The sequence below is a fragment of the Antechinus flavipes genome, chromosome 3 (assembly GCF_016432865.1).
Source record: "Antechinus flavipes isolate AdamAnt ecotype Samford, QLD, Australia chromosome 3, AdamAnt_v2, whole genome shotgun sequence".
Taxonomy (NCBI): Eukaryota; Metazoa; Chordata; class Mammalia; order Dasyuromorphia; family Dasyuridae; genus Antechinus; species Antechinus flavipes.
This window is the reverse complement of record NC_067400.1, coordinates 51153486-51177135: the sequence shown is the minus strand read 5'-3', so window position 1 is coordinate 51177135 and position 23650 is coordinate 51153486. Positions and strand designations below refer to the sequence as shown.

The following is a 23650-nucleotide window of genomic DNA, read 5'->3' as shown; positions in this document are numbered from 1 at the left end:
AAGTTGCTGATGCCAAAATGGGAAAAATATACATAGGTGCTGATGATCACAACCTTTTATAGAAGTCTGAGTGATGTATAGAAGCCAAGGAGATCCAAAGAAACCAGAAACTGCCTCAGTCAGCAAATATTTGATTTCTTTAAAAAGGAACGATGTAGGATGACTAAAGGTCACACTGGTTAAAAATGCAAATTCACAAGAAAAACAATAAAAAGAAATATAAAGGTATAAAGCACAACGCCTCACAAAATAGCAAAGCTGTGGAAATCATGCAGTCCGCCTCCATTCCTCACTCTTATGACAGATGAAATGTGACAAGATTGACAATTTCTCTAATGACCTTTTAATCATTGAAGACAGTGGAATCACTGCATTCAGATGAACAACTCAGTCTTTGTACCATAAGTAGTGGAAATGGCAATGAATGAGAGAGCCAAGAAGAAAGTCTGGACCAGACTAACTACACAATCGAGAAATCTATGAAAGAAGCAACAATCTTGAAAATACTGAGAAAAAGTTCTCATCAAACCACACTGGGAGGGGAGAGCCAAAAGGATCTTGGCAGCCCAGCACGTTGAGCTTAATCTAATAAGATGAATTCAAAAGGGATAAATGTCAAGTCTCACACTCGGGTGCCAAAAATATCATCTTTACAAGTGAATGGGAGAAGTGTGGTTACAGTGGTTCCCAAGAAAGATCTGTGTCTTTGAGAGGATCTCAAGCTTAACATAATGTATTAAGGATGATACAGCAGATAGAAAAAACTAGTCTCCAGTGAGAAGAACAACTGCCAAGTAGAAAAGAAGGGAAAATACTCCTTGAACATCTCATCTGGAGTATTCTGTTCTGTTCTGAGTACTAGAATTGAAGGACACTGGTAAGATGGAGAAGACCTTGTGGATGGTGGTGACGATCTCAGATGGGTAGTGAAGGGCTCTGAATGCAAGTCCTGGGAGGATGGCTGAGGAAGTGGAAGCTCTAGTCAATTCTATAAAGGCTTTTCTATAGAGAAGGTCTTACATTGTTCTTGGGTTCTTCCTCCCTAAAGGCCATTAAGTAGCCAGCCACTTACTAAGTATGTTTTAGCATAGATTCAGGAGTTAAGTACAGTTGAATTAGATGGCTGCTGAGGTCCACTCCAACCCTGACATCTTCTGACTTTGTTTTTCTTATACTTTAATTCTTCTCCACAGGTATTGTACAATCCGACTGCTCTCACTTAAGAGGGGCCCAGCTGCCCTGGCTTAGAGCGGCTCAGCTGAATGCTGTAAACCGCCTCTGTGCCTCTGCATTGGCTATCTCCATCTCCTATGGCTGTGAGCTTCCCAGCTTCAAGTAAGATAAAGCTCAACTTCCCTTTTCCAGAGAAAGCCTTTCCTTGTCCTGAAGCCACTAATTTGCCACTCTCTGTAGCCTCAGCTCTTAGCATAAGGCCAGACACAGAGTGAGCACTTACTACAATGTTTGTTGGCTAACTGACTCTGAAAGTGTATTGTGCTGTCAACAATCCCAAGCTGCACTGATATAAACTTTTCCGGCTCTCAATATTCTCTTAGCTACATAGCTGTGAACTGTGCAACATTACCACCCAGAGAACTTGCAGGTGACCTAAAGTAAAATGGAGAGATGCCCAGCGGGTCGAAACAGGATGTAGCATGAGAACAACTTGTGAAGTTTGCCTGGAAAAACAGCCTAAGAAATGTCATCTGTGAAATGTGTGATCAAAAAAGGGATTGGATCAGGGAATAGAATAAGGACCTAGATAACCAAGGTGTAGGATGGTACCAGTGAGATGTTAAGAGACCAAGAAGAAGTCCTACAGTTCTGATTAGGTCCTCAAGGAAGGACTGGGGAGAAAAAAAGATGAGAATTACCGAAGAAGGAGCAGAGAGAAAAGGAGCAACCTAGCCTGGTGAGCTATGCTAAAATCATGGGGCTTTACTTTCACCAACCTTTGGTCTCCTCTGCAATCCCATGTATTTTATTTTATGTAACGTCATTCTTTAGTCCATGGGCTTTCCCAGATTGCTGCCACAGGGAATCCATGACACACTAAAACTAAAGAAGTCTTAAAGTTACTGCATTTACTGCAGCTATAAAAGAGTCACAGTTTATGATGTGAAGATTATAGTGAAAACATCCTTTAAAATGGGTCAGCCTTTCCCTAGGTTTAATAATATTGGAGAATAAGTAAATGTACTAGCTGCATCTTATAGCAAAAGGAGTTGAATCATAAAAAATAAGGACTGGATTACCTTCAACAGAAAAGAATTATTCCAGGATTTCACAAGTGCAGTAGCTCTTAGGTCTTGCCAACTTATGAAGTTGTGAAAATGATTTCCTGTTTTCCTAAGAAATAAAAGAGTATTTTAAGAGTCATTACAAAATCAAGTGTATCTTGTTAGAAAACACACAAAGGGTTTATTGCAAAAGAAAAAAAAAATTCCAACTGCAGAACTTAAAAGTCATTTCAATTTCAATGTCAAAATTACTGAAATAATTATTTGGCATGTCATATGATAATTTTTTATAACTAAAACCTTATAAAAGCTTCCCTTCCCTTATAAACCAAGATCTTAAAAAAGGTTCAACTGATTATACAAAAAGTAATCCCTTCTTTATTGATTTATAAACCATTGTTAAAAAAGATAAATTCCCTTTCAAGATTGGCTTTATACATTTAGAAACCAAAAGGATAAAAATGTTTTCTTTCTTCGCAGCTCCTATCTTTATACATATTAAACAATCTGGAACTCTGTGACCCAGAGATTAAAGGATACAGATAAATGTTCTCTGTAGTCCCTTTTGTTCTTTCTGGCTTGCAGGGCTGAATTCTGGTTTTTGAAAAAAAAAGTTCACATCCATACTTAGCTATTGGAGAGCTACCATATCTCAAATCAATATGGTTTCTTCCAATGGCTATGCTATATTTCAGAATGATGTTAGAACTCTGCTCATACCTTCCTTTATACAAGCAATCTCCATTAGTGTTGCTGGGTCCAAAAGAATGTGGCATTCTGTGAAATTCTGTTATGTGAAAGTGGTTACTTTTAGAGAAATGATGTTAAACATTTTACTTTCTCTGTCTTTTGCATTTACTTATTAAGATACACCTTTCCCCCAATAGAATGTAAAGAAAAAGATAGGCACTGTTTCATTTACTCTTATAATCACAGTATGACACCTTATACACCATAGGTGTTTAACAAATGCCTGATTAATTATAAATTATATCAGTCTGAATGACATCATAGCCAAATTTTGCTTATTAAATATCTATCATGTTCTTGTAAAATTGTATGATCTATATATTTCATTAATTATGATTCACATGCTAACAGATTTGAGAGCTGGAATGCGTCTTGGAAGTTGTTTAATCCTCCATACTAGCTTAGAAGATCCATGAGGGCAAGAATGTTCTGAAACAGAGGAGGAACAAAACTCACAAGCAAAGATTTTTCAGAAACCAACTGAACTACAAGATGTTCTCCAGGCAAAAATATACCTTCATTCTAGGGAATATCTTTACTACACATGTGAAAGGTGCAGATCAAATTAACCACACTAAATAAGCATTCAGTCTTCAAAGTAACTGCGCTTAAAGTTCCACAATTTGAGGGTTTGGGGAAGCCGAGATGAAGCAGACCCTATGATTTCACAGCTCAGGAAACTTCAGAAGTTTTTGCTGCTAATGCATATCTGCAGCTACTTAGCAACCAATAATTCAAGCATTTATTATATACTTCTTCTGGGTCAGGAATTGTGTTATATATTTGGGACAGAATGGAAACCCTGAATTTTGCACTCAGAAAGCTGCCTAGGATACTGAGCAGTCAGGTGACTTTGCTCATATGTATCAAAAAGGTTCCCTAAGGATCCTAGACCTCCCAGAGGGTGATGCCTGAGCAGAGTGTTAAGCTCTTAAGCAATAGCTGTCGAGAACAAACACTTGTAGAGTCAAGGAAACAGGACTTGACTGACTTCACATTGCTCCTTACAATGGCAAGAGGGAAACATGAGAACCAGCCAACTATGGATCTGAGTCATGAACTTTTCTATAGTGTCCAGCTCTTCTTAGTATCTCTGAAAAAAAATTAACTAAAAACACTTTCTGCTAGTCTGAGAGACTGGTTTTTGGCTCAGCTGGCCCTTCACTGGCTTTTCTGCAGGGGTTGCCCAGTATTGGTTGAGCAATGCTTGGCCATTAGAGTACAGCTAGGACCAGGCCTGAGAAATGGCATAACTTGCAAGTGAGTTTTGGTTTTCACAGATTTTATAATAGTGATTTCCACATTAATTTTGAGCATGGGACATTTATGGGCTTGAAATAGATTGATGGAACTCACAAATGTTAGCCTAAGCATTCTAAGGGTATAGCCCAAGAAATTTTGGGGCAAAAGAGAAGAAATTAAATATATGTTCCTACACTCAAATTCTACATGTACTTTCAATATATGCATAATTTCAGAGTTAATATTTTAGTGGAAAAAATTTTTGTTAGAAAAACAAAATATCAGGCAGAGTTTGATAGATGAGTCTGGGAAATAGTGCTTTGTATGTTCTAAGACTGAAAGGCAATGTATTTTTGCTTTGAGAACTAAAAAATGGCAACAGAATTCTAAGAAAAGAGCAAAACAAATATATACATATATGCATGTGCACGTGCGCACACATACACGCACGCACACACTGCCAGAAAGACAGCTCAGTGTAATGAAGGTACACAGGAGGGACCCAAAGTCAAAAGTCAGATCTAACTCCAAGACTGGCGAAGTTACTTTCAACCTTTCTGAGCCAGCAATATTGATAACCACCTTTGTGTTACCTACTCATGAAGTAACAGAGGCAAGTGCTTTATAAACCTGAAAGTGTTGGTAATTGTGAGCTATTAGAACATTACCAACAGTGTTATAATTAACTGCATACCAATCAAAAAAAATCATAAAACAACAGTAGCAAACAAGCCTAACCTTTTTTTCCCTGTCAATCTACTGCCTCAGTTTTCTAAAAATGTGACTTTCCTTGCAACAAAGCAAATAGTTAAAGATAAACCACTTTTCGTTTTCAAAATTTATCATGAGCTACTAAGCTACTGTATCCTTCCAAACCTAGGAATCTGGTGTTTTTGTTTCTGTTTTTTTAAGATTTAAAAGTTTCCTGAAGCTGAATATTGGTTGGTTGAAGATAAATGATGTAGAACGGGAGCTAGAGGTCGTCCCAAGCCTCAGCCCCCTCGTAGATCTTCTGATAAGTAGATGGTGAGGGAAAACCTATTGTGGTAAGCATTCGAGAATTTTCACATACAGAGAATTCCCATATCAGTGTTGATATGTAACAGTTGCACAATTTAAAAATCTTAGGGACCATTGAAGAGGTTAAATTATAGGCTCAGAGTCTCAGACAGAACTGTCCAAGAAGAAAGTGGCTCTCTATGCACCCTGGCCATCATACAGCCTCAGGGTATATCTAAAGATGACTAAAGTTTCAAAGGAGGAAGAAAAAGTTTTTTATCTGACTAGGGGGAGTTTTATTTTGAGAGTACACATAGGAGCACTTCACGTATTTAGTTTACCCTCACTAATCTTACACAACCTCCTTATAAGCCCCAGGGGTAAGAGTCTCAGCCACAGTTAACAGCCCCCAAGATTTTCAAGGCAATATAACTATAAAGGAACTAATTATTCTTCTTGAGGCAAGGACTTGGCATTTATTCTCTACCAAGTCAGCACATTATCGACATTAGATATTAAAATGATCATCTGAAGAAGCAATACCACAAATCTATAATTTGATACTTTGGGGCAGGTTCATTGGCTTAGAGTTAGGTCATTAGAAATCATCTAGTCCAACTCCCTCATTTTAAAAATGGAGAAAGTGAGATTCAGAGCAATTAAAAACAACAAAAACAAAGCTGGGATTCAAACCTAAGTATACTACCTCCAAATCTAGTGCTTTTTCTATTGGACCCAAAGAAAAATCAAGGAGACAACAACAATTTAATTTTCTAGGTCAATTTTAATTTAGATTAATCAGATTTAATAATTCCATTAACAATTTAGATAGAATTTAATTCACAACCACTATCTTTTGAGACTTTTAAAAGTGATTAACTTAATAAGTTTTAACATGTAGGAAGCCTATTTTAATAAAAGAGAAAATGCCAATTCTTTCCAAAGCCAAGAAAGCTTTTTCCAAGCCTTTTCATCATATGGTCAAAATTCATCCAAGGGATTTTCAAAGTTTCATTCAGAATTCAGCATATTCATTTTAACCAAGGAATCAAACAATAAGAGTGTTTATAAAACAATGTACTTACTTGTTCCATGTAATGAAAGTTGCTCTCTGTGTTGAGATTCCAAGGCCAACAATCTGATCCATTTGTATTCCTGCAGCTAAGAGCAAAAATACATAGAAATACATTTAAAAGCTAATGAAATTTTCCTTTATGATATTATGGTATGATCTTTAAGAAAAATATGTAAAGTAGAAACATTTTTGCTAAAGCAGTTAATTTGAAAACAATTAAATCTCTTGTAAACTAGAGAGTAATTCTTATGAAAGGGTTGAAAACAGAAGAGCTAGATTTTAAAACCAGATACAATAACTTGTTTATATGAGGTCTGAAAAATGACAAAAATAAACTGAACAAAGAACTAACAAGCAAGACAGTGTTTTCTGCTTCCTGATAGAGAAAAGTTGCAAGAATTTCATTTCTGAATCTAACTGAATACTAATCTTCCATAATAGAAGTACTAGCCCTGCGAGAAAAAGCAAACCAAAATCTTCAGGGAAAGGAATATGATAATCTCCCATACTAAGAATACAGATGAAATTTCAAATTCTGCAGAGATGTATTTTTCACAAAAATTAGTGTTGAGAATAAATTATTTTTTCTCATTCAAATTTTCCATAATGTTAAAATTTTACATATGAAAAATATTCTTTACTACAAAACCAGGATAGACTACATCTATGATCCTCATTGGAAGGAAATTCTTGAATGAGGTGGAAAAAGTATCTTTTCTATAAATTGGTCTTTGTCGTGGCTCAGTCGGTTTAGTCCTGTCTGACTTCTACTGATGTCATCTGAGGTTTTTCTTGGCAAAGATACCAGAGCTGTTTGCCATTTCCTTCTCCCTAAATTGGTTGTAAGAGAATGCCCTACAGCCTTGCTAGAGGTTCCCTATAGGCCATGTAGGCAGTATATAGCAGATACTGTACAATGGAACCTGAGGCATTCTACTCACTGAGCCACACTGCCTCTATAAAACATGGCTTAGAATACTGTCTACATAATATTTTGCCTATGAAAAACACTTAGATTGCATAATAATAATAATGATAATTTTAAATTATCTTAATTAAATGTGTGGCCCAGAAAAATCTGGACAACCACATTATAGTTTCCTGAGAAGCTCTCTTCAACTTCTCTATTTCTCATGGTATCTTCTTTTTGAATGTGTATCTAATGGATATTGGTTAATTGATTATAGAAAGTTGCAAAAAATTAGAAGCTAATAAAAACTGAAGAGACAAGTGATAGTCAAGAGCACCAAAGTCTAACTCCTTCTTGACATGATCTACTTTTTTTCCAACAAGCCAACCAGTAAAACTCCCTAAATAAAGTGGGTCTATATTAATCTTCCCTGGGTGCGTACCCATTTAGAAAATGTAGATTGCTACAGAAATCTAGGGGGATACTATTATTATTGCTATTACCACCACCAAATGGCTTTATTAATTTTTGGGATTTTTTTTAGTCTAATTACCTTGTACAGCTTCTTTTATTACAGCAATAAATTGACTCCAAAGAACTTCGGGATCTATTTCAACCCAGCCATTTTGAGGATAAATCACTTCTACCTAGTTATGAAAGGACAATTTAAGCAAAAATAACATTAAATTTAAATGGTAACAACCATTTTAAGGGCCTGTTTAAAATCCTATCATCCACCAAAGATTTTTTAAAAACAATAATTCCATAAGATTGATTTACATTATTTTCTTTGACAAAAAGTGTAACAGAACCTACATAAAAATAATTTAAAATTTAACAATCCCAAGAGAATGCCATGAAAAAGAGGTTTGCCTACTAATGACAAAATCCTAGAAAGCCTTTTTCAAATGTCATTAAATTCCTAACACTGGGTTATTGAAATTAAGCCAATGGAGTACAAGTGCTTGGCAGGTCCTCTATCATGCTAAAAAAACATCACATATGGGCCCCAAAACAGACTTTACCCCAAGACCAACCCTATTAGGTTTGGAGATGACCATCACAAGAAAGTAGGTCCCCAAGTGATGCATTTTGGAGCTACAAATTCTTATGAAAACTCACACAAAGATCCAGAATGCATTACAATATTCACTGATGAAATAAGCACACAGATGAAACACTAGATCCCTAAAGTGGCGAAAATCTGTAGTGGTTAATGTCCAGGATATTTTATTGCCAGTATTTCTAATTTGCAGAAATCAGGGTCAACAGTTAGCTTATGAAGAAATGCTATTTATGTCAGAAAGATCAGGGAATCATACCTCAATATTACCAAATAGATAAAATTTTCAGATTTAGAATGAACAACTGAAAAAAATCCATGTACTGAAGAAGTTTTTAAAGTCATACTACTGAAGTAGTGAATATCACTGAAGCACCACAGTCATGCTTATCCAGCTAAACACTGGTTTCTTAAGCACTTGCAAAATGTTATTATTCCTCTGAGGTATCTGCTTCTAAATGGAGAAAGAGAAAGAATTGAACAACAGGAAAGCTAACCTTTTTTTTTTTTTTTTTTTTTTTTCTTCATGTATGGATTAAAAAGAAAGAGGAAGGTGATAAATGAATAAGTGGTAAAACCTAATGCTTTAAAGTGTCTTCATATACACCTGGATCAAATAGATTATTTTTGTTTAAAAACAAACACATTGCATCTTTAATACTCTTGCACCTGACTTTACCCATAATCTTCCTGATCCTTGGGCAAAGAGTGAAATTTAATTCTTTGCTATGAGGGTTCAGTGGGGATGATGAATTAGGGAGCTATGGAAATAAATAATTGTGGTTCAGAAACAAAACAGCATCAATCCAATGAGAATTTTGCAAGTTCTACTTTTGAGTTTTTCCACTACAAATTTATGGCCTATCAGCTCAGCTGAGATGCTTGAAATCAACTGTCTTGTGATTACACTCTCATGAACACCTCCTTAGCTCATCCTCCAGGACATTGTTCCAATCCTTATTTTCCCTCAAAATCTTTTACTATACTAACAAGATAGAAGCCATTAAAAAGGAGGGCCCTCAGCTCTCTTCTTTTTGCAGAACTTCTCAGCATCCTTATCTCTCCAGTCACAGAAGAAAAAGTATATATGCTTATTCAGACTAATCTTCCTACCTATACCATGAGCTTTTCTCTTTCTGCCACCTCCATTATTCTAAAGATACAAAAGAAGGAATGATTTGGTTGGGCAATCTATCTTCTCCACTATTATATGCCTACAAATCTTAAAATAAACAACTTTAACAGTTTTTCTTTTGTCCTCTTTTGTCCTATTCTCTTCTGCCTTTCACTGTCAAAACTTCTTTTTTATATTTTCTTATTAAAGCTTTTTAATTTTCAAAACATATGCATAGATAATTTTTCAACATTAACCTTTGCAAAACTTTGTGTTCTAATTCCTGTCCTTCCCTTAACCCCTTCCCCTAGATGGCAAGTAATCCAATATATGTTAAACATGGTAAGATATATATTAAATCCAACATATGCACACATATTTATACAATTATCTTGTTGCATAAGAAAAATCAAGTCAAAAAGAAAAAACAAGAAAATAAAATGCAAGCAAACAACAAAAAGACTGAGAATACTATGTTGTGATCCATATTCAGTTCCCACAGTCCTCTCTCTAGAGGCAGATGGCTATCTTCATCACAAGATCAATGGAATTGATCTGAATCACCCCACAGTTGAAAAGAGCCACATCCATCAGAATTGATTATCATATAATCTTGTTGGTACCATGTACAATGATTTGGTTCTGCTTACCTCACTCAGCATCAGTTCATATAAGTCTCTCCAGGCCTCTCTGAAATCATTCTGCTGAGTGTTTCTTATAAAACAATAATATTCCATAACATTCATATACCATAACATATTCAGCCATTCTCCAACTGATTTGGAGTTACAATTTTCCAGTTTCTTGCCACTACAAAAAACTGCCACAAACATTTTTGCACATGTGGGCCCCTTTCCCTCCTTTAAAATCTCTTTGGAATATAAGCCCTCACTGTTAATTAAAATTTCTTGAAAAAAGTTACCTGTATAAGATTCCACTTGACTATCCATTCATTCATTCTCTTCCCTAATTTCTTGGCCTTTTCCCCCACTACTCTATTGAAAATACCATCTCAAAGGCCACCAGTGTTCTCCTAACTGTCAGATACAATGAGCTATTTTCAGTCATTATTCCATTTGATTTCTCTACTGTACCTAATACTATTATCCTGTCTCCAGCCATGGCTTCTGAGGCACCCTATTGTCTTTGTTCTTCAAAATCTCCAACCACCCCCTCTGTTTTATTTGCAGGTTCATCTTCTTCTTCCAAACCACTCAAGGAGAACATTACTTAAAAATTATGTCTTGGACTCTCTTCTTTTCTCATACTCTCTATTTTTGCACTATTAAATTTACTCCTATAGCTTCAACTACATCTCCCTATAAATGAAAGCAAAGAATATATTCTTAGCACTTATTTTTCAATCTTTATACTAGCCCTTTTAAACTTTCTGATCTGAGAGCTCCTTTAAAAATTATTGAAGACCTCAAAGAAGTTTTGCTTATGTAGGTTACATATGAAAGATGTTAGAAATTAAAATTTTATTTAAAATTAAACTGATTAAAGATTAAATCTTTAGTAATCCATTAAAAAATCACAATAATAAGCTCATGACACATTAAATAACCTCTTATGAAAGAAAAAAATATAACTTCTAAAAAATAACAAAAAATTAGGAAGAAAAGTGACATTGTTTTAAATATCTTTGATATCTGGCTTAATAGAAAACAGTGTATTCTAATATCTGCATCTATATATTAATATGTTGCTTTGGCTAGAGTACATAAAGGAAATCTAATTTCACACAGATACGTAGTTGAAAAAGAACAGATTATTTGAAAAGGCAAATAATACCTTAGTATTATTATGAAAATTTGTTTTGACCTCTCAAAGTCAAAAGAAGTCCTTCAGATCCCAAATGGATTTTTTAAGAAATAAAGTCCTACACAAAACAGATGATTGAGATATTTTGACTGATTGCTTAAGTAAACAGGAATAGCAAGGAAAGAATATTTTTAAAATGTCTGTTAAATACTCTAATCTGCCCTCAATCAAAAACCTAAAGATTTCCATCAACCTGGATATTTTCTATCATACAATATTTCTATCCACACTATACAACAATTCCAAAACTATTCTAGGAGATTTCAAATTGGTCTACTTCACTTCTCTCCCCCTTTTAGTCAATCTGACATGTCCTAGCCATAATTAATCTTATGAATTCAAAATTCTTTAAAAATTATGTTACTATGTCTCCTATTTACAAAATAATGTCAAATTCCTTAACCTGGTATTCAAGGCTGCCCATAATTTCATCCCTATATAAATTTCCAAACCTATAGTTCAATATTTCTCTACAAGTACCTCATTCTTCAGTAAAAGAGAAATATTTAATAAAAGTTCATTTATACAGTAGTTTTGCAGAATGTTTTAGATGCCAAAGATAAACCCTTTGTTTATGCTGTTCCTTCCAGTTTTGATTTCCCTCCTATTAACGTTAGTTACATTCTATCTTCTCCTTCATGTTCTGACTTACATAACATCACCTCTAGGAAGCCTTCTCTCATGTGACCAGTCATGAAACTGTTTCCTCCTCTGAGCTTTCATAATGTTTTGTCTCATTCACTTACTATATTTTGCTCTGTACCATTTCTGTCTACATGTACATGTGTTAGGCCTCTTTATATTCCCCATGGTGCTCTGCATACACAGGGCATCTCAAAAATCTTAATGCAGTTTTAAACTTTAATCATGTCAGAAGTATAAATGCTACAAATTTACAAAAAGTTTGAAGTGTTAATGATTCAAAAATTAGCATACTTCTTATCAAAATTCAATATAACCACCATCTTATGCTCTCAACTTGGTAGATTTTCTAATTTTATAAAAACTTTCTTTAGCTGCTACTCAGTAATTAAGCAAATAGCATTTGTCACCTTAACCTTAAGATCATCCAAAAGAGGAGGTTTTGATGTACAGAACAGTTCTGATATGATTCCAAAGAAAGAGTTTAATGAAGATCAATCGGGTGTTCAAGATGGCCTGCCAAGAGGACATGTTCTACTGACCCATGATCTGAGAGTGTCATCCTGAAGAGAGGTTAAATAATTGCATTTTCAAATACTGTTTTCTCCTAAGTTTATAGTGCTTCCACTTTTGAAATTATCAATTCTTAAAACTGCACTAAGATGAAATAATTAAAATACAAACTCTTAACAATACCTAACACCAATATAGTCAAATTTTATTGTTGTACTTTTTAAGCCAGATGTTACAATGCTTTTTCTTCGATGCATCAGTGTGTATAGATAGATCAGTCTGTTATATAATTGCCCATCACATGAGACTGGGTGGATACGTAACACACTTGCTGTGGTTTGCCATGAAATGTTATTACACTTGAGGAAATATAAACTTACTCTGTTTTTGGAAACTAAAATATCACACCAACTATCTGCCCCACTTCTAAGTAGCAAATACAGCCCTATTACCCATAATCTAAAGTGCTAGAACGTCAAGTAGAAATAGAAGAATAAAAAATTCTGGATAAATCACAAGGAAAGTCAGAAGTGTAATACAAATTTACAAAAAGTTTGAAGTGTTCATGATTCAAATGTGAGCATACTTATCAAAATTCAACATAACTACCATCTTATGCTCTCAACTTGAATAGATTTTCCAATTTCTATTTCTAGATTACTTCTACTTTGTTACCTCCAATGAGTCATAGCCTCAAGAGATGATGGCTTTAGCATTAAGCAAAAGGATATAATGTAAGTATGAGTGAGCTTAACATTTTTAAACTCATTTAAACCAAGAAATAAATGCTTCTATGTTTCTTCATGTAGAGAAAAGTAAGGTGATACATCTTTTTTATTGCACAAAAAATATTTACTATTATTTTAAGAAAATCCAGCATAAGAGTATTTTAAAGTCCCAGTGAACACCTAATTCCAAACATAGTATTTGACTTAAGAATTCTGGTTACAAAAAAATATACATTAAAAAAAACACAAAACTATACATTTTTGCTTTTAGTAGAACACTGAATTCACCTGGCTGCTAAAAACAACACTTTCTAATAACAATTAATGAACAAAAATTTATTAAACACATAACTATGTGCTGGGCACTGGGGATAAAGGACACGAATTCTTTGGGGTAAAGGCAACATGTAGAGGTAAATGCACAATAAAAGTATTAGGAACAGCACGATTAGGAAAGCCTGCAGACCATTGTATTAGGAATTGCTTGAGTTAAGCCTTGAGGCAGAGTAGGGATTTTAAGAGAAGTAAGAAAGGAGAGAGTACATCATGACCTCAATTAAAAAGCAAGTTACAAACAGCCAGAGGCAAGAAATGAAGCAGTAAAAATGAGGCCAGTTTGACTGGATTATAGATTATGTGAAAGACTGTTATGTGTAACAAAGCTGAAAAGATAGATTGGGCCAGGTTGTAAAGAGATTTGGATGTTAAACAGGGAGCTTATCCTTGATCACAGAGACAGCCAGTCCACCTGGAATCGAATAATTAGAGGAATAACATGGTAGGACTTAAAAGCAAGAGACAAAATATTTCTAAAGAGAAGCCCAGTAAAGAATTGGAAAGTGAATGGATGCTCATTATTTAGGGAATGGCTGAACAAGTTATGGCATATGTAGATAATGGAATATTGTTGTTCTGTAAAAAATAAGATGATTTTTAAAAAGCTTGGAAAAAGTTACATGAACTGAAGCTGAGCAAAACAAATAGAACCCAGAATACACTGTATACAGTAACAGCAAGATTGTGTGATTATCAACTATTAAAGACTTGGTTCTTCTCAGCAGTTTAGTGATCCAATAGACTTTGGATAGAAAACACATATGCACCCAGAGAGAGAACTATGGAGAACAAATGTAAATCAACACATGCTTATGTTCACTTTTTTTTTCTTTTTCTTCTGTTTTGTTGTTGTTCTCTCCTGGTTCTTCCCTTTTGTTCTGATTTTTCACTCCCAACAGGATTCATAGAGAAATGTGTATTTAAAAAACAAAAGAAAAAGAAAGAAACAATTAACAACAAAAGTCCAGAATTCCAGAGTTGGAAGTCTCCTCTGGGACAAGTCACTCCGATTTGTAACTGAAAAAGGATCCCCTCTACATTGATTGTAAAGAGGCCTTTTTTCACCTAGGGCAAAGACAGCTGGGGGGTGGGGTGGGGGGGAGGAAATGGGAATGCAGGAAATGTACTTCATCACTGGAGAAAGTGACCCAACCTTTGCTACTGAGGGACACTACAGGACCTTGAGAGAATGGATGGAGGCTGTAAACCTGAACCATGAGGAAGGAAAATGCATCTTCAAGAAAATGCAGTGAACCCCACTCTATCAGTGCCCTCTTCTAGTTCTGTTTTAGTGATAATAAACTCTATTAATATATAATTTGCATATACCTCTAAATTCAAGGAAATTTTTCCTTATATTAAACCTATATTTGCCCTCCTGAAATTGTCACCCAATTTCACTTTCCATTTTCATGAGGTCAAATGAGATTCCCTTCCACAGCACTTCCATTCCCTTCCCCTCTTTCTCCCTCAAGACTAAATATCCACAAATGAATGGAAATTGAATGGAATACTCCTTTTTCTCAGAGGTACATAGTACCTTTAAAAAGACTGAGCATATATTAGAGCACAAAAATTTTATAGTCAAACACAGCAAAATTAAACCCTTCCTTAAATGATCAGAATGCAATAAAAATTATATTTAATAAGGGACCATGAAGCATGAGAGTAAAAACTAATTGGAGACTAAATTTTAAAGAATAACTAGCTAAAGAACAAATAATAGAAACAATCAGTTTCATTAAAGAAAATGACAACATCTATCAATAAAAAGTTATAACAAAAAATACATTTTAAAAAATTAAAAAAAGAAGATGACAACAATGAAACAACATATCAAAAACTATGAGATATAACAAAAGCAGTAATGAGAGGAAAATTTTCATTTAAGTGATTATATCAATAAACAAAGAGAAAGAGCCAACCAATGAACTGGGTGTGAAATTTAAAAAAACTAGAAAAAGAAATTAAAATCCCCAATTAAACACTAAATTGGAAATCCTAAAATTTAAAGTGAAGCGAAAAAAACAGAGCATAAGAAAATCATTGAATAAATAAATCAAACTAGGAGTTCATATTAAAAAAAATTAAAATAAAAGTATTGATTAATATGATTTTTTTAAAAAGAGAAGAAAATCAAATTACAGGTATCAAAAATGAAGAGTGAATATACCACTAAACAAGAAAATCAAAGCAACTATAAGAAGTTATTTTGCCCAGTTATATGCCAATAAAATTTAACAACTTAAATGAAATGAAAGAATATTTACAAGAATACAAATTGCCTAGACTAGCAGAAAAGGAAATAGAATATCTTTAAAAAAAAAAACAACACCAAAAAAAACCTATTTTAAAAAAAGAAAATGAATAGGCCATAAATGACCTTCCTAAGAAAAAAGCACCAGGCCCAGATGGATTTACAAGTGAATTTTAACAAATATTTAAAGATCAACTAATTCTAATATTAAATAAGTTACTTGGAATAAAGAATAGAGGTCCTATCAAGCTTCATTTATAAAACAAATATGGTACTGATACCTAAACCAAGAAAAGCAAAAGCAAAGAAAGAAATTTATAAATTTCATTCATGAGTATTGATATAAAAATCCTAAATAAAACATTAGCTAAAAGATTATAACAATATATTACAAAGAGTGTACATCATAACAAACTGAGATTCAAGGCAGGAATACTGGCATAAGTTAGCATAGAAAAAATTATTAAAATAATTGATTATGTCAATAAGAGCATCAAAACTCACATAATATCAATAGATGTGAAATAGCCCAGGCAATAAAATTCAAGACAGCCGCAATGAGGAAGATTTAGAATTTATTTGGTACCAAGCTCGGGACGGATCAAATTCCGTACCTTACAGAACTAAAGACAGCCTTATAAACATTTTATGTTCCAGCTCGTTATATTTTTGTTGGAATCCTTACTAACTGCTAACTAATTAGAGTTGATCTAATTTTACAAGAAGATGTTTTGGGCAGAACCTGAAACAAGGTACTAAGTAGAACTAATTAATACAAGGCTTGTGTTCATACCTTTACTCATTGGAGTTCAATGAGTTCACACCTCCCTTGAAGCTCTTTGGGCCAGAGAGCACTAGCATAAATAGAGCTTCAATGGGCCAGTCAAAGAAGTTCTTTAGAGTGAAGACGCTACAAGTCGGGATTTCAGCAGAATTACGCCAGAAGCCCTCTCTTCAAGGCAAGACAGATTCAACTTGGTACTGGCTCTGGAGGCTGAAGAAAGCAGAGGCAGAAGCAAAGGACAAAGCGGCAAGAGCTCTTGGAACCAAGCAGAGAGATAGGCCTCTAAGCTAACCGGGCTATATTGGAGATAATAAAAGATCTGAACTTTTATCACCTGGCTGCACTTTGAGAAGAAAAAGCTCACCACATATTTTAATCTGTGATTCGCATTTTACAACAGGAAGATAGGGGGTTTTACAGGATAAGAGGAGAAATCCCACCAGGGCATTAACATAGATAGATGGTTTCGGGTACCACCCTCGCAGTACTACCCTCCCGGTACCACCCTCCCGGAACAGATATCCTTAAGGGTATTGTTGAGCCGGCCTTTTGGAATGCCGAAGAAATCCCCCAATCTAGCTGAGCAAACTTTCTTCTGCTGGCCCGAGGTGGACAGAAGGGCTATTTGTCCATTTCAGATGAATAAAAAGCATTTGGTAAAGTGCAACACTCATTTCTATTAAAAACACTTGAAAGTATAAAAATAAATGGATTTTTCTTTAAATTGATAAGAAGCGTTTACCTAAAATCATTAGCAAGTATTATTTGTAATGGGGATAAACTAGAAGTTTTCCCTGTAAGATCAGGTGTGAAACACAGATGTCCACTGTCACCTGTGCAAATCCTAGCAATAGCAATAAGAGAAGAAAAAGAAATACAAAGAATTAGAATAGAGAATGAGGTTAAAAAAAAAAAATCTCTCTCTTTTTGTGACAATATGATGATATATTTGGAAAATCCTAAAGACCCAACTAAAAAGATAATTAAAATAATAATTTCAGCAAAAGTAGCAAGATAAAAAATAAACCCACATAAATCATCAGCATTCCTATATATCAGTAACAGGATCCTGCAGGAAGAAATAGATGTAACCTATTTAAAATAACTCTAGACATTATAAAATAGAGGGAGTACACCTATCAAGACAAACCCAGGATCTATATGAACAAAATAATACACAAATATACACATTTCCTAAAGAAAAAAATTATCTCAAATAATTATATCACTTTGGAATTTTCAGTTTCTAAGAATTCTTTCTCTGTTTTATTAGTCAAGGATTTTAAATTCCTAATTAAATGCTGCTTAATGTAAAAATGCTCTTGCATGGAACCTTTTGCATATATACAACATGTGTCTACTTGTGGGAATGAGACTTCAGAACAGTCCTAGGGGGTACTATCAGGTTTTTTCCCTCAAGTGCTTCTTCACCCTAAATTTATTGTTCTCACCTCCATTCTCTATTCCTTAGCGCTTTCTCTGGCCATTATTCCTATTCTGACTTCTTTCTTCAGAGAACCCAATAACTAGAATTTCAACCCTACATTGACCTCTGTTCTTGAATTCCTTACTTTTGTCCTATTAAAGCTCCTCTCTTGCCAAATTTCCATCCATACACTTCCTAGCCATGAACAAAGCCTGAGGAAGTCGCAAATGTACTGGCTAGAAGACTACAAATTCATGTTATTTCACTGAAAGGTCCAGTGAAAGTCTGACAGTCGGTTTATTTCTAAATGTCTATTCCAAACGTCTTCCTTTCTCCTGAAGGTGCTCATCATCTCACCCCAGCTCCTCTCTGAGAGGCTGACCTTGCCTCTTCTGATGTTGCTGTGGTTGTTTTTCAGTCATGTCTAAATCCTGCTGACCTCATTTGGAGTTTTCTTGGCAGAGATAGTGAGTGGTTTGCCAATTCCTTCTCCAATGCATTTTACAGATGAGGAAACTGAGGCAAAAAGAATTATGTGACTTGTGGAGGGTCACATGTCTGAATAAGTGGAGTAAGGCTGGATTGGAACTCTTGGAGATGAGTTTCTGAGTCCAGGCCCACACATTCCCCATTGAGCTCCTTGCTGCTTTCCTTGCCTCTCATCTTACTGTACAAATTGAGACCACTAGACATGAACGGGTACTTTTCTCCAGTTCTCTTCATTTCAAAATCCCTACATCATCTCTCACTCTCTCCACCTATCCTCCAGGCTCTGAAAACCAGCTGGCTCTCTTCCTTGTCAAGGGCCAACATCTCTCTGTCAGCCAATTGATTAATCAATCAACATCTATTAAATTCTGTGTGCCAGGCTCTGTGCTAGGTGCCAGGGATGCAAAAGGCAGTCCCTGCCGCCAAGTATTCACAATCTGATGGGGGAAACCTGAAAATAAATATACTAGTTGGATTCAGGCTAAATTAGAAACAGGGAGAACATGGCACTGTAATCAAAAGGGCTTGGAAACAGATATATGCATGTGCTTCCATGCCCTCTTGCTTCTCCAGATCTCAAATTCAATCCTCTTCCCCTCCCAAATCTTCCTCCTTTTCCTCTCCACTTGTTCTTCCTTCCACATTTTCAAATATGCCCTTCTAAAAAACAAAAACAAGACCTCTCCCTAGACTCCACCATCCCCTCAAGCTAACATCTCACCTCTCTCTTCCCTTTCCAAACTCTCTGGAGAAGTTATCCACAGGTTTTGCATTTCAAGCTCTTCCTCTTCCACAATAACCTCCCACCAAATCTTATTCCCCCCAAACTGTGCTCTCCCAGGTCACCCACGCCCCTTGGCTGTCCATTCTGTGGTCCTCTTCTCAGCCCTGATTCCTCCCTCCATAAGCTGCATCTGAAACTGCTGATCGCACTCAGCTCCCAAGGGAACTGGCCCAGGGCAGGACCTCAGACAACCCTAGCGGTGAGGGGGCAGGATGTAGACCAGAAGGTGGCAAAGGCAACTTCTTCCAAACTTCTCTACTGCTGTGGAGAGCAAGCTCATCCTCCTTGGCTTCAGCATCTCTAGTTCTGCACTCTGCCTCCCTCAGCACATCCTTTCAGTTGCCAAGTTTTGACATTTCCACCTTCCTAACAAATCTCAACACGATCCTTTGTCCTTGAGACCTCCATTCTCCATTTCTTCGTGCTTTCTCTGGCCATTACTCCTGACCTCACTTGCCTCTCTTCAGCGTCACCCAATAACTAGAATGTCAACGCTACCTCAATCTCTGCTCTGGAATTTCTGACCCTCCTGTCCTATCCCGTTCCTCTCTTGATTTACCTACACTTACCTTATGGGCTGTCACCACCTGAGGGCCACCTTCCTCATCTCTGCCCTCAGCGGATCCCCTGGATCAGCCCCCATGGATCTCCCTGCCTGGTCTCTCCCTATCCCTGTATCTCCTCCCATGGCTGCCAAGACCACTTTCCTTAAGCAGAGATCTTACAATGTAGCTGCTTTACCAACTAACTCTATTAGATCCCTCTTATCTCTGGGAGTCTTTCTGGCACCTTGTGAGGCCGGCCTCCCTTCCCAGCCTCCTACCAGGCCACCTAAGCCAAATGGGCCTCCCCCCAGCCATCGCCTATACCACCATGCCCTCCTCCCTTACTTGGGCCTCGAGGGCTCTTCCCTTTAACAAGATGCACAGACACTTTCTTCTGCATGAAGCCTGACAAATTTTCCCAATTTGTGCTTTTCCTTGTATTTAATGACTTGTTTTTGTATTTATTTACTAACCTTGCATGGGTGCCGTATGTATTTTTATAAGTTTTTGCTGCCTCCCCCATTAGAACGTAATTTCATTGTGAGTGGAGGTCATTTTGTGCTATCTCTATACCCAGCCTGGGCACCTTAATAAAGCCTTGTTGGCCCCTAAAGGGCATTGAAGTTTCTTTTCAGTTTTGGAGTATAAGACCTACAAGCTCAGGGAAGGGGTTAGAGTGCCAGTTCACTACTCCTGGGCCTCCTCAAAAAGTTAAGAGTGAAGAATAAACTCAATAAATGTAATAAGCAAAGATTTATTTAGCTGGCCCTTGCTCAAAGGCAGTTACTAGAGGCCACATTTAACATCAACAAGAGAGATGGAAAATCACCAAGAGATAAAAAGGAAATGGGGAGAGAAGAAACAGTCTTTCTAGCTTCCCCCGAACCCACACAATGGGAATTCATATGCTCCTTGCTAGTTTTTCATTTAACCCTTTGTCAGGCCCTGAGATGGACATCTATGTTCCCTAATGTAATCAAGTTCTTTACTGAGGGGATTAAAATTACCCCTCCTAAAATAAAAGAAACAGAAGCAGACTCCTGAGCCAATGGTACTTTATAAGGGGTCCACACTCTCCTGCATGAAGTGGACCTTGGATCCTCCTTACAATCTGAGATGCCTCCTCCTGACAGGGTCCTAGTTTTAGATGGCTAGATGTCCAATCGTTCCCAAACAGTTATACCAAAGTGTTTTATACAATGACTTGCCATGTTGTGAATCAAAATCATTAGTTCCCAGATTACTGAATCTATTTTTGATTAATAACCTAGCAAAATCTGTGCTTGGAACAATAGTCACCTTTTCCCCTTATTTGGAAAACATTTTTCTTGATTTTCTTCTCAGAATAAGACAGAGGTAGAGTCAGACTAGAGACTTGACCTTGCCCAGTCACAAGCAGTCCCCTCCCTTTTCTTATCGATTAATAATTTAATCATTATTACCTTTGCTTTTGGAGGGAGTGACCACCTACTACTCTGTGACTCCAATCTGAATCCCTTCAATTCCAAGCTTTAAAACAACTTGGCCAAAGCTCTCTTGCCTGACCATGACCCTTGCTCCCTTATACCCATCCATGTTAGGCTTTAATACCCACTCCAGTATTCCCTATTCTTTCATGGCACCCTCTAGAACCCTACTAGGGGGTGCCATGAAGGAATACTGTATTGTTAACAAACTGCCCTTAATGTTAGGTCTGCTCGTCCCTCCCTATTTCTTTGTATGGAGTTTGTATTTACCATAGATGTGCGTGTCCATCAGTTAAATGTAAGTTCTTTGACTTCAGGAGCTGTTTCATTGTGTCTTTGTACTTTTAGTGTTTAGCATAGTGTCAGGAACACAGTAAGCACTTAATAAAGGTGTGATGACTTAAATAAATAAAACAAAGAAAAATGTGAATAAACCTCATATCTCCTATGTATGTACATACATACACACACATATTAATGTCCCTATTTCTATATGATCAGTGATTGAAGGATTGGTGTGTTGGTTTAAATATTTCATATGGTTCTCTAGCACTCAAATAGACAATTTTTATTTGGAACACAAGTTCATACAAAAATGAATGTTTAAAACTACATGTATTTGGAAAAATAAAATATGAATGAGGAAAAAAATCAAATAAGACAATTTTTCAAACAAGCCTTTATTTACTGTGCATCTTCAGGAGTCACAAAGACAAAATGAAAACCAGTTCTTACCCTCAAGGAGTTTATGTTCTAATGGTATGTGGGTAAAGGTGGAGAATACCACACATAAATAAATATATATTGTTTCAAGAAATAAAGGAGAGGGAGACAGAGCCAAGATGGTGAAATAATAGCAGGGACTGTCCTGAGCTCTCCTCTTAACTCTTCCACATACCATTAAATAATGATTCTAAATAAACCCTAGAGTAGCAGAACCCACAAAAGGAGTGAAACCATTTTCCAGCCCAAAACAACTTAGAAGGTCAGTAGGAAGGATTTGCAGCACCAGGTGAGAAAGGGGTACAAGTCCAGCTCAGGCCTTGCCAGTATAAACTTCTGCAAAACAGGAGGTTTTGGGGTGACTGAATCAGTGGCAGTAATGATGCTTTCTAGAGCTCTCAATCGATAAGGGGATCAGAGAGCAGGTCAGAAGGAGCCTCCGGGGGTCCCTTTGCTGGCACTGGGGGCAGCACTGTTGCATTGCCTATACTTGGATCTGGAAGGATGAGCAGGAGCACAGCAGACTTTGTAGCCTCAGGGGAGCAGGGACCCTGGTCACATTCCAGAGTTGATAAGGGTTCTTGTGGTTACTCACAAATCAGTGCACAAGACAGTGCACGCCTCTCCATACTACCCAAAACTTCCAAGTCCCCAGAATTATCTCTGAAAACAGATGCGCAAAAACCCTGAAGTTTTGTACTGTGTTCCTTCCAGGACTTGGGCAACAGAGTCCCACTTTAGCATAGAGTTAAAAGTCACAAAATTAGATGCAAAATTAGCAAGCCACTGAAAAAATTCTAACCATAGAAAGTTACCACAAAGACTAGGAAAATCAAAACACACACTCAGAAAAAGACAACCAAGTCAAAACTCCAGCTTCCAAAATCTCAAAGAAAAATATGAATTGGTCTCAGACCAGAGAAGAGCTCAAAAGGGATTTTAAAAATTAAGAAAGAGCAGAGGGGAAATTGGGAAGAAAAAAGAAAGTGATACCAAAAAATCATGAAAAAAAGAATCAACAGCTAGGAGGCCCAAAAATTCCTTAAGAAAATAACACCTTAAAAAAAAATAACCTAGGCCAAATGGTAAAAGAGGCACAAAAACCCACTGAAAGGAAGAATGTCTTGAAAAGCAGAATTGACAAAATGGAAAGAGAGGTACAAAAATTCACTGAAGAAAGTAATTCCTTTCAAGTTAGAACTGAGCAAGTGGAAGTTAAAGATCTTATGAGATATCAAAAGATGTTGAAACAAAATCAAAAGAATGAAAAAAAATGTGAAATACTTCACTGGAAAAACAACTGACCTGGAAAACAGATTTAGGAGAGATAATTTAAGAATTACTAGACTACCTGAAAGTCATGATCAAAAAAAGAGCCTAGACATCACCTTTCAAGTTAAAACTGCCCTGATATTCTAGAACAGAGGGTAAAAGAGAAATTGAAAGAATTTACCCATCATCTGCTGAAAGAGATCCCAAAATGAAAACTCCCCAAAATATTATAGCCAAATTCCAAATCTCCCAGATCAATGAGAAAATACTGCAAGCAACCAAAATGGAAAATTCAAGCAATGGGGAGCCACAGTCAGGATAACACAAGATTTAGCAGCTTCTACATTCAAAGACTGGAGGACTTGGAATATGATATATTGGAAGGCAAAAGAGCTAGATTACAAACAAGAATCACCTATTCAGGAAAACTGGGTATAATTCTTCAAGGGGAAAAATAGATATTTAATG

At 36.2% G+C, this 23650-nt stretch overlaps 1 protein-coding gene and 1 long non-coding RNA gene across 3 annotated transcripts in view; one reads left to right on the top strand and one right to left on the bottom strand.

The window, feature by feature from the left end:
* Positions 1-23650, bottom strand: part of GK5 (glycerol kinase 5) — a 62698-nt gene that overhangs the window by 34048 nt on the left and 5000 nt on the right. Inside the window, exons 2-4 of the mRNA XM_051983345.1 lie at positions 7770-7863; positions 6317-6392; positions 2256-2349 (exon numbers count right to left, since the gene is read on the bottom strand). Coding sequence (XP_051839305.1) covers positions 2256-2349; positions 6317-6392; positions 7770-7863 — 264 coding nt within the window. The remainder of the gene's footprint in view (positions 1-2255; positions 2350-6316; positions 6393-7769; positions 7864-23650) is intronic.
* Positions 1078-14754, top strand: LOC127552995 (uncharacterized). 2 transcript variants are annotated; one of them, XR_007951640.1, is made up of 3 exons: positions 1078-1912; positions 13029-13106; positions 14336-14754. It is a non-coding gene; the product is annotated as an uncharacterized LOC127552995 (long non-coding RNA). The 2 variants fall into 2 exon arrangements; XR_007951639.1 differs by lacking the exons at positions 13029-13106; positions 14336-14754 and adding an exon at positions 3342-4108.